This window comes from Euprymna scolopes, chromosome 2 (assembly GCF_053919585.1).
Source record: "Euprymna scolopes isolate OS-2025 chromosome 2, ASM5391958v1, whole genome shotgun sequence".
Lineage (NCBI taxonomy): Eukaryota > Metazoa > Mollusca > Cephalopoda > Sepiida > Sepiolidae > Euprymna > Euprymna scolopes.
In genome coordinates this window covers 124,282,358-124,294,483 of record NC_136483.1, presented here as the reverse complement: position 1 = coordinate 124,294,483, position 12,126 = coordinate 124,282,358, and the positions used below count along the sequence as shown (strand labels likewise).

The following is a 12,126-nucleotide window of genomic DNA, read 5'->3' as shown; positions in this document are numbered from 1 at the left end:
TCCTCGGCGACATAGACGAAAAAGTCAAATCGTCTTTCGTCTCAAGTTTTGCCGACGACACCAGGATTGGCAGGAAAATAAAAGATTCTTCTGATGTACAAGCTCTCCAAGATGATCTAGACGCTATCTACCAATGGGCGGATGACAACAATATGCAGTTTAACTCCGGGAAATTCGAGTGTATCAAATACGGTAGAAGGACCTGAGAGAAGCATCTAAGTACTCGACCCAAGACGGAAAACTAATTAAAACCAAAGATACTGTGCGCGATCTGGGAGTAACGTTGGATTCTGATGGTACATTCACCTCCCAGATCGACAAAGTTTGTTCAACTGCACGGAGCCTTTCCAGTTGGATTCTACGCACTTTCAAAACGAGAAAAAAAAACCTAATGCTGACACTCTGGAAGTCGCTGGTGTTGCCGCACATTGATTACTGTTGTCAGCTGTGGACTCCGGACAGAAAAGGTCATATTCAAGCATTAGAGGCCATCCAGAAGTCGTTTCTAAGAAAGATAACTGGTTATAGTCAATTGAATTATTGGCAACTGCTGGATACGTTGAATATCAAATCGATTCAACACAGGCAAGAAAGATATTCAATCATCTATACCTGGCGTATGATGGAGAACCAGGTGCCCAACGCTGGTATACAGCACCATATCTCAAAACGTGGCAGAAAGTGTGTGGTACCACCCCTAACCAGTGCCAGGGACAACTGGATCCGACGGCTCAGGGAATCGAGTTTAAATTCCCGGGGTCCTACGCTCTTCAATTGCCTACCACGTAACATCAGAGAGATCACGAACTGCAAAACAGAATCGTTCAAGTCGGCGCTGGATACCTGGCTGAAGTCTGTACCAGACGAACCTCAGATCCCCGGTTATACCGCTATGAGACGCAGTGAATCCAATAGCTTACGCCACATGCTTGTCTGTGTAAAGAGGGACAGCGAAACGGTGCAGCAGTCTATTGATTCACCGCCGCCTATACCGTCCCAACTGGAGGCCGCTTGCGGCAGTGACCTTGGAGGGCTCTGACCGCCGAAAGACATCACACAAAAATCACACAAAGTTTTTATTACAAATAACTTTATTTTTTTTTTCACCCAAGTACAATATTGAAACAAAAACGAATTTTAACTTGTTACAGGGATGCAAAAGCATATTAATATTTTTTAATTTAAATTAAAAAATAAGTAAAATATAATCTTAAAAAATAAGATACAAGTTAGAAAAGCATTTCCTGCAAGGCATGAAAATGGTTAAAAAAAAATTTTTTATGAATTTTAAAAATTAAGGTACAAGATTTAATTTAAAATGTATCAATTTTCAAAGTTTAATTTTATGAACTTTACAAAGTACGGTATGAAAAATAATCTAAATTGAATCTAAAAATTAACTTTGGATTTATTTTATGCTACGTGCATTTTAAAGCATGTTTAGTTGAAAATCATGTGTCTTTATCATTAATAGTATAAATATTAAAAATTTATTTTTTTAGTGCAACAAAACGTACATAATATGAAATAAATAAAAAAAATATATATATAAATAAAAATTTTAATATAAGAAGGGTATATATATATATATATATATATATATATATATATATATATCCTTCATATATCCAAATTTTCTATTGCTGTATTGCTGTGCACGTTGACATTTTTTCTGCATTATTTAGTGTGTGTCTATTATTTGCTGCCAATTTCCTCTGCAGGTGCTGGTCTTGCTACTGTGGTAATCTCATTCCTGTTCACTACTTATTACAACGTTATTATCGCTTGGGCCTGTTATTATTTATTCAGTTCATTTACTTCTGTGTTACCATGGAGTCACTGCAATCACAGTTGGAGTTCGCCCCTTTGTTGGGACGGGAGAAATGGGTACAATGAGTCAGATTCAATGCAACCAAACGACACCATTTCTCCAACTGAAAATTTCTTCATGTAAGTTCTTCATACTTTTTTTTTTTATTGATCAAGAAATCGTTAGGTGCTAAAGAATTCAAGGTTAATGGAGTTTGAATATAGAGTATTGAGTATAACAGATTCAGGAAGAGACAAAGGAGGTATAAAAAATAGATCAGGTACAATTGAATAGTTTGGGGGAAAAGAGATCAGAAAAATTAATTGTCTGAGAGAATTGTGCCAAGAGCTATTAAATAAGTAGCAGGGGGATACCAAGAACTGTTAGATAGTTTAGGGGAGAAACCAAATTCTGTTGAATAGTTTGGGCGAGAAAGAAAGTCATGGCTTTCATTCCCTTTGCCCTACCCACCACCTGATGTTTGGATCACAAATAGTGCAGCTGAATGCAGGCCTCTTTGTTCAGGCACTCTTGCAGAGTGGGTAAGCAGCAATTTCCTCCATGAGAAAATTACATTCAAGATTGTTATCTGGTGGTTTATCATTTCATCGTCATCGGTGGTTTTCAAGCTACTTGTGTCAGAAACATCGTCTATTAATACTGACTTGGCCTGTTGAGTCGTTACTTTCTTCTGACGAGCCACTGATGGTATTGAATGGTATATGAACTTCTGTAAATTCTGTACATGATGAGGGATTCCATTAACTAACACTGAGCTCATCACTGTTAACTCTGGCCACCCGACATATTTTGGATTTATTCATTCACATCCTGTAAGGGATTCTGACCCAAACAGTATCTCCCATTTAGTACTATCCTTAGACAGACATCTTGCAGGTCAGAGATGGGTGTAGAATCAATACTCTGTATGCATACATAATAGATGTATATAGTGTTTCCTAGCCACAATGGTTTTCACACTTCTTTGGCTTCTATCAACCATGCCTTTTCTTCCTGATTTATAGGCACATGATAATTAAAGCCGTACATCCCAGTATTGCAGGATCTGTGGAAAGTGTTGGCTGGTGTCATTGTCTATTAGATTTCGACTGCTGGGCCTTGCTCATAAAACATGGACTGGCGTGCAACACTTGGTGAATCTTGCTGCTATAGAGACCACCATATCACACATTGCGAAGGACAGTAAAGTGTAAGATAGTGATCACTGCCATAATAAGTGATGCCCACACTCAACCCGTTCCAATTGTCCCTTACATTAAGCCTCCCCTTACACCATTGTACAGATGCAGGATCGATGGATTGGCATGCCTCACATGTTTTAACTTCCATTTGTTCGTCAGCAAACTATAATGGGCGTTTTATTCTTGGATGTCCACTCTGATGATAGATGTGTGCTTGATGTTCAACTGCTGTACATTGGATCAGCTCAACTTCGATTTTTATTTTACTGAACCACCGCTGTGGTACTTTATTGTCACTTAACTTGACAAGTGTTAGATCTACTATTAGCACATACTTTTTAACCATATTCACAAGTGTGTGGAGCCGTTTTTATAGCAGCATTTCACTTGGTAGTTAGTTATGACTTCTCTGTCAGAATGTCTGCTGTCTATCAGTAAATGCACTGAATCTGTCGTGATATGTAGTATGTTCACCTGCCAATGAAGTGCTAGGTTAATGTGTTGAATATTATTTGCTGAATATAACCAGATTGCATCCTATATGACTGATCTATCGGCCTCTAGCATGACCCCAGTGGCAAGTGAGCTTGTGTCCACCCAAACTGTAAACTCATTTCTGTTCACACACCAAGATGTTTCATGCTTCCATCAGCATATTCCTTAGTTTCATCATCCAAGCTAGTTGTAACAAAAAATAGCCAATGCTCACTGGAGGTTAGAACATTCAGCACCATTTTTGTCTTTATATTTAAAGTGAGTATAGCACCTTTTAACAATTCTCGCCAAGAAAACAGACTCTGAATAACATCAAGCCATTGCTTTGCTTGAACAGTACTTTTTCTCATCAGAAATTATTACTTCATCAACACACGAAATTCAGATTTTTCAATTGTTTTGAAAATTTCCAAGAATAACTTCACTTACATAACTGTTATTTGTACGCTGTAACTATGTGCAGCAATCTGCAAACAGGAAAATGACCAACCAGTTTTCCGTATATTAAAAAGATCATTTGCCACATCATGACTGGTGAAGATTCTGAAGTATTTTCTCCCCGTAGCCATTGTAATCTAGCACTGTCGCTGTGAACACACAATCCAAGCAACCATGCTCCTTCTTGAAATCGCTCAGAATACTTACAAACCTGTCTAAATTTTGCCAAATTTTCCTTCACTCAATCTGCAGATCGATTGATCTGCGCATAAATTGATAAAAATGATGTCTGAGGACATGAATTGTTGTGTTGATGCTGGGAAGTTATTGCATTCATAATGAATTACATTTATTATCAGTGCAATATTCAGGTCAAACCCAAAATGTGTGACTTTGTCCCTTCAACACTGTTTCAAATGACCACAGTGATTGATGTATGTGCACCTGAAAATAGACCTCTTTCAGGTCCAATACGGCAACAGTTTTAATTAAACCTGTAAATGAATCTTATCAAAATATAACCATTATTACAACATTTATTTTCTGTGTTCATTTTTGTCTAAAATAAATAATTGAATCTCATTAATAAGATTTGTACTTCAGTTGATCTTTATTTATTTTATTCTGTAGGAATAAAGTTTTGCAAAAAACATCTGGCATTGAAAATCAAGGAAACATTCGCTGGGAACTTGTTCTTTTGCTCATATTTTGTTGGATCCTTGTCTACTTTTGCATTTGGAAAGGACCAAAAGGAACTGGAAAGGTGATTTTTAAAAAAATTTTTTTTTTACAAGGTGATCACCTCTTATCAAGGCCCGGAAGCCACTCAGGGATAAGGGTTATTGTATGTACAGTATGTTAGTGTGGGGGTTTAATAAAAATGTCTACTTAAGGGGGCGGATCATCAGGAATTTGTTTATGTTGGACTTGAAGACATCCAGGTTGTAGTCAGGTGGGAAGCACGCTGACGGAACAGAGTTCCACAGGCGTGCAGTTCTAAGAAAGAAGCTTTGTTCATGGAATCTACGTTTTGGTTTAGGCACAGATAAAGAGTGGGGAAAATTTTAGACAGTGGTTTCAGCTAGTCGGGTGTTTTTCGTAAAGGATTTGCGAGGGGGAACAAGAGATTGGAGCTCAGACGAGCATCTGCCATGGAAATAACGATAAAATAAAGACAGGCTCGCAACGTCTCTTCTGTGGGAGAGAGGTTGCAGGGAAGAGAAAAGGGCCTCCCCCACTAAGCCACAAAGTCTATTTTGTACTCTGTCAAGGCAGGATAGGCTGTTTTTAGCAGCTCCTGCCCAGATATGGCAGCAGTATTCCATCCTTGGGCGTACTTGGCTTTTATATAGAGAGAATCGCATCAGTAGTGAGATATCTTCTGGAGCGGTAGAAGGATCCCACCATCTTTCCAGCGACCTTGGCAACAGACTTGATGTACGTGTTCCATTTCAGATCAGGAGTAAGGGTCAAGCCCAGTAGCTTGTCAAAACATGGGGCTTCTCCTAGACGAGAGCCATCCATTTCAATTGATGCCAGATGGGGATCAGAGCGTTGGTGATGTAAAGATAGGAGCTTGGTTTTAGATGCATTAAAGGTAACCAGCCACATCTCCCCCCACTGAATCACGTGCTCGAGATCAGAAGAGAGAGAATCAGAGAGAACTTTGTCATTTACAGCCTTTGATGTGTTGCCGTAGATGGTCGTGTCATCAGCATAGATGTCAACGAATGATTTAAGTATGTGTTTAGGGAGATCATTGATGTAGATCAGGAAAAGGGACTCCAGCATTAATACTGTGGGCCTCTGATTTCTGACCATCAACCACTACTCTTATGAGCCTATCGGAGAGAAATGATTTAATAATTGAGAGAACATTACCTGTGATACCGTAGCTGGAAATCTTGTGAAGTAGGCCTTTATGCCATACTTTATCGAAGGCCTTTGATATGTCAAGAGCAATTGCCCTGGAAAGGAAGCCTTTGTCAAGAGATTCACTAATCCTATGAGATATAACCATTAGCACATCTGCGGTAGATCTGGCAGAACGGAAACCATATTGCGTGTCACTAAGAAGGTTATTTTTGGTGAGGTGGTTGACAATTTCTCTATTTAATATGGATTCCAGCAACTTACTCATGACACACAGGAGACTTATTGGTCTGTTCTGAGAGGGAGATGACTTTTCACCTGAATTCTTAAATACAGGGCAAACTGATGAGGTTTTCCAGGGTGTTGGAAAGCACTTTTCCTTAAGGCAACGCTTAAACAGTTTTGTAAGTATGGGGGCAAGTTCAGGTTGAAGCTTTTTTAACACTATAATTGGGATGCCGTCAGGGCCAGTTGCTTTACTGGAATCAAGGTTCTTGATTAGCTTGGCGACCTCATGCACAGGTATTTGTATGTTACCTAGCATGTTGCGCATTATAGGAGGAAATATGGGGAGTTGATGGCCTTCATCGCATAGGGTAGAATCAGCTGCAAAGTTCTTGGCAAATAGTTTGGCCTTGTCTGCTTCTGACGAGATAACTTCAGGTCCATTGATAATGATTGGGATAGAACGCATGCTTCTGTTCAGGATCCTATTTGTTATTTGCCAAAACTGGTGGGAACCAAGCCGTTGATCGGCTACTTTGGATTTAACGGACTGAGCATATAGCTCTCTTGCATTTTTTATTACTCTTTTACAGTGGTTGCTGGCGTTCCTGAAAGCGGCTTTAGTCTCAGTGCATCTATTACGTTGGTAGCTATGGAAAAAGTGATTTCTGTGCGCGATGGCAGCAGCACATTCTGGGGAGAACCATGATCTATTTGATTACAATTTAATTATAGTTTAAAATTAGTCAGTACCAATGAGAATGATCGATGATTGCTATTTCTGAGATGTTATCTTGTTACTTATTTTTCGTCATCTTGTTTGTTGTGTGATGCTCAAAATATTTTGTCGGTATGTAGAGATATTAAAAATAAAAATAAAAAATTATTTGAAAACTAAAAAATGCCAAGGGAAATTTTTTTAAATGATAAAATCATTTTTTAACACACCCTTATTAAAGTAGACTATTGCTTTTAGTGTTATTTTTTTTTCATTCTTTTTTCTTCATTTTAGATGTTAAAGTCCTAGTTGATTAAATCTTGTTTTTAAATGATTTTAATTTACATACAAAATGTCTTCTAAGATATGACAATAAGTCTCCTATTAAAAATAAAGTTTTGTCTCAGCCAAAAGAAGGCTGATAAGATAAACTGCTTAATCATAGTTTTATAAACAATGCTAAACAATGCAAACATGACTGGACTATGTAAAAAGTAGAAACTAGTTCCAGCAAGTCTAAATTGGAGGGAGTGTTCATTTATAGCCCAACCGGCTACTAGTCCCAAATGGTCAGTTATCATCTAAGTATTAAGCAGACGACAACACAATATTAAGCCATAAATCATGATAAAACTATTAATTGGTTAATGTCGCCCAAAATAAGCAAAATACTTTAAGTTATATTTTGTATAACACTAAATATAGCTCACATTACTCACCATTAATCTAGAACCTTTCTTCTAAACTTCATCAGTATTGGTTAATTAGTTTTGGAGTTTATCTCACGCCAACACACACACACACACACACACACACATATATATATATATATATATATATATATATATATATATATATATATATATACCTTTCATCTTCTCTCTTACTTCACAACTCTCCTAGAGAAATTCTATAAAAGATCCAATGTACCCTGGACCTAACAAATTTTTTTAAGGCAAAATTCAACTTTATTCATCAACATAGCTTCATTCTAATGCACTTATTTTAATGCTTCTAAAATAATTTGACGCCTTTTTTGTAGAACAATTTATTTTTGTGCTCAAAATACACCAGTATAGTTGTTTTTGCTTTCTTTTTTTGTATCACTTCTTCATTTGAGTTAAAATCTTTTTCCTGGATGATTCATTTGAGCAAATAGCCAATGGTCACTGGAGGTTAGAGAATAGGAAGTGTGGAAGCAATTCAAAACGCAATGTATGTAGATTTGTCATTGTTGCAAGTCGATTGCAACAATGACAAATCTACATACATCTTGGTGAAAGAGTAATGTTTTCTTTATGGATATTTCCGGTCGATTTCTTCCTGCTTCACACATCACTAATGCTAATATATAGTACTAGCAGGGGTTACCCGGCGTTGCCTGGGTGATCGGCCCCCTTCCCACTCCGAGGGGTAACAAAAAAAGTCACCCCTCTGGATTTTACATGCTTGGTGGCGGCCTCCCCCCTTCAGGGAGAGATAATCCCCAACCCCACCTTCAGGGAGGAGGGTGCCTGGAGGCTTCTCCTCCCCCCTCCCAAGGAAAAAAGTAACCTCCTCCTGGCCTCTTCGCCCCCCCCCACCCTTGGGGGGGACACCGGCTCCCTCCTTTGGGGGGAGAAACTGCCAAGCTCCCCCCTTTCGGGTGAGAAAATGCCAGGCTTCCCCTTTTGGTGGGGGGATGGTGGCCAGCTCCCCCTGCTTGCCCGTAGGTGGGTGGAGGATCGGACGCCCTTCCGTTAGGAACCCACCCTTGGGGGGAGGTGGAAGGAAAGGGTATAGCCCCTCCCCACTTCGGATAGGATTTAATAAACAAATAGAATTAAAAAAAAAAGTAGAATCGATCAGGATCGAACACGCAAACTAACGGTTAACAGTTTAGTATGCATACCCGAATTACTCTCTTACCTTTAATAAATAAAAAAAAAAAATAAAACATGTTATTTTTTAAAAAGTTAATGGTATACTGTGTGTCTAGTCGTGTCACTGTTGAATGTTTCAGTGGGGGGGGGGGGAGAAAATGCCCGAAGGGGGGAGAAAATGCTTGCTCCCCCGTTCGGGGAAGGATGTCCAGAGGCCCCTCTGGGACAAACCAAAAAATGTTTTTAAATAAAAATTTTCTGGGTCAAAGCCAATAAAAAAAAAAGTTGTGTTATAATGTATGTAATCAGGTGTAAGATAAGAAAAATAAAATAGGTTGTTATTGACTAAACGGTAATTGTAAAGTGTTTGATTAAACGCAGGTTAAACAGAAATAATGAATGAAAGTGTTAACGGAAATAAAAATATTATCAATATGTTAAAAATAAAAAAAAATGTGCAGACTATAACATGTAAGTAAGTGATAGTTAAAAATTTGGAGGACAGTGTTTGTTTTCGTGTTGTGTGTACGTGTGTGTGGCTAGCGCCAGATGGCACTTTAGTAATGTTGGATTGTGATGGCTGGTGTAAGTTTCGTAATTTTGTAATTTGTAAATGGCAAGTTAGGGAAAAAATAGACCCTCCCAAGATAGACAATAAATAAGGGCATAATATTTTATGGTAAAGTTAAGAACGCAGGAACCATAGTTTTCTAGGAGATGTGATTATTGGATTAACCAATCAGAAACCGTCTGTGGCACACACATCTCTGTTTTTATAGATATATAGATCTGCTATTGATGGTTCTTCATTTCTTATGGTTAATAAAATACATTGCACACCCTAAAATGTAGAGGCCAATACCTTACCTGCTGATGTATGCATTTTTTTTTTCATTTGAGACAACTTTCACATAGTGTTGTCTACTCAGCTAACTGCCAATTTGACTCGGGGGTGAAGTGATGGATCTATGTTTCATCCATTGTGTTGTATACTCGTTTTATATGTGTATGTAAACTCGTTATTTTTTGTATTGAAACAGTTGTAAATAATGCTCTGAATTGTCAACATATTGGTCTTTTTAATCATTTTGAAAACTGTTTTTCGTTTATGCAAAAATGATGAATTTCCTTCTTATCGCTGTTATCTCACACAAGTTCAATTTATAATCAACCAAATCGAGTTTGTGAACTTTTAAAAATATTTTCGGGAATATCTGCTGGATTTCATCAATCTGAACATTCAGCACCATTTTTGTCTATATTTAAAGTGAGTGTAGCACTTTTTAATGACTGTCGCCAAGAAAACAGACTCTGAATAACATCAAGCCATTGCTTTGCTTGAACAGTACTTTTTCTCATCAGAAATTATTACTTCATCAACACACGAAATTCAGATTTTTCAATTGTTTTGAAAATTTGCAACAATAGCTTCACTTTAACTGTTATTTGTTAACATATAATCTGATTGGACTCAAACGTTGACACGTGCGATTTAAAGGTTATTAATTTATAAAAAAATATACATTATTTTATTAATAGAGTCATCTATATGTCAAACTCGGAACTTATTAAATGACGTGTTATTTAACAGAATGGTACGTTTGAGAAAGGAATGAACATTCCGTTGAAACTCTGGTAATACTAGCAATGTGTTTAATTAATTGCATTAAGTAACTGAAAAACGAGTTCATTTAGGGCATATCAAGCAAAGTAAACTTTAAAAAAATGTATTTTTCTCCGATTTTTTTTTTGCTATTTATTTTTTTTTTCTCACAAATTGATAAGCTTTTTTCATCTAATTTCAGGTTGTGTACGTTACCGCTCTCTTCCCTTATGCTGTTCTTCTTATCTTTGTTATTCGTGGATTAACCCTCCCAGGAGCCATTGATGGGATTCTCTTCTTTATCAAACCCAAATGGCACTTGTTAGCAACGGCTAAAGTAAGTTTTATCTTCAGCATTTCTATTGTAGTGATATAACTTACAGACATCTTAAAACGTTGATTTTTTTTTTTATAGATTTTTTAAAGTTTTTTCTCATGTGCAAAATTGAACGCATACCATTCTATCCCTTTTGGTTCTGTTGTTGAACACAACTTCCAAGAAATATTTCATCATCAGGCAAGATATTGTGTGCCTGTGTATATGATTTAAAAATGTAAATTAAAATAAAAAGTTGAAACATGCATCTGCTTCTTGAATCCCTTCATCCTTCATCTTGCTAAGCTAGGTAACTACAGCTATGTCATTTCTTTGTAAATAGTATTGTCTTTATGCAATATCAAAGAATAAAAATATATTGTCAGGAACACGCAAACCCCTGTTGGAATTAATTTCTTACTTTTTATAAACACACTCCCTTTAAAAATACCAATAAATGCCCCCCCCCTTTGAGAAATTATCAATATATGCCATCCTCCTCCTTTTCGGAAAACACCAATAAATGCCCACTTTGAGAAATTATCAATATATGCCATCCTCCTCCTTTTCGAAAAACACCAATAAATGCCTCCTTCCAATAAGACAGAAATGTATTTTGCAAATCCTCACAAAAATTTCACTGAAAAATTCAAACTTATTTGTATTTTTTTGGTCCCCCGATTTATTGGAAAGGGACGTATGTTTTCAGTGGCATCCGTACATCTGTGCTTCCAGTCGTCCATGCTTCCGTGCATCCATTAGTCCGGAAATTTTGCCACAAATAAAATAATCATTAAATAGATGTGCACAGTAAAAAAAATCTTTTTGCGAAAATTCCCATTGTTTCCCCAGGGGCTCAAAAGAGGTCAAAAATGCCCCAAAATGGCCAAAAATAACATGTTTTGCACCATAACTTTTGATCCATCCATTAGATTTTTCTGAAACTTGCCAAAATGTGGAGTCCATTGTTCTTAATATAAATCCAGTATGGGTGACCCTGGCAAAATTCTAGTTCATGTCCCCAGGGACTTTCAGTGCTAAAAATGCCTCTTTTTGTGGTTCTTTTTTCATATTTCTCAACAAAAACTTGATATATCTGCCTATAAAATGCCCAAAATAACACTTTTTGCCCCATAAATTGTCCTGAAACTTGGCCAAAATGTAGAGGCCATTGTTCTTAATATAAATTCAGTACGGATGACCCTGGCAAAATTCTGGTTTGCATTCCGCTGGGACTGTTAGGGCTAAAAACACATGCCTTTTTGAAGCTCTTTTTTCATATTACTCAAACTTGATATATATGTCAATATAGTGGTTTTTCATGTAACTGAATTCAAATATACATGTTTTAAGGTGTGGAAATGCACCATTTGTCCATCTTGACTGGGATTCGGTATTCCCAGGAACTCAAAAAAGGGGCACAAATGCCCCTAAATTGCAAAAAATGACACTTTTTACCTCATAACTTTTGCCCCATCAATTAGATTTTTTCTGAAGGTTGGTGAAAATGTGAAGGCAACGTTGGCCCTTCACACTTCTCACATTCATCATTTCTTTACTATTTTTTGTGGCATCATCTCATATC

The 12,126-nt window shown here is 37.1% G+C and overlaps 1 protein-coding gene across 9 annotated transcripts in view; it reads left to right on the top strand.

The window, feature by feature from the left end:
* The window catches only part of LOC145295919 (sodium- and chloride-dependent GABA transporter ine-like), a 916,364-nt gene that overhangs the window by 431,939 nt on the left and 472,299 nt on the right, over positions 1–12,126 (top strand). For all 9 annotated transcript variants that reach the window (XM_080141768.1, XM_080141757.1, XM_080141730.1 and 6 more), the window contains 3 exons: positions 1,722–1,950; positions 4,576–4,708; positions 10,428–10,562. In XM_080141768.1, coding sequence (XP_079997894.1) covers positions 1,722–1,950; positions 4,576–4,708; positions 10,428–10,562 — 497 coding nt within the window. The remainder of the gene's footprint in view (positions 1–1,721; positions 1,951–4,575; positions 4,709–10,427; positions 10,563–12,126) is intronic.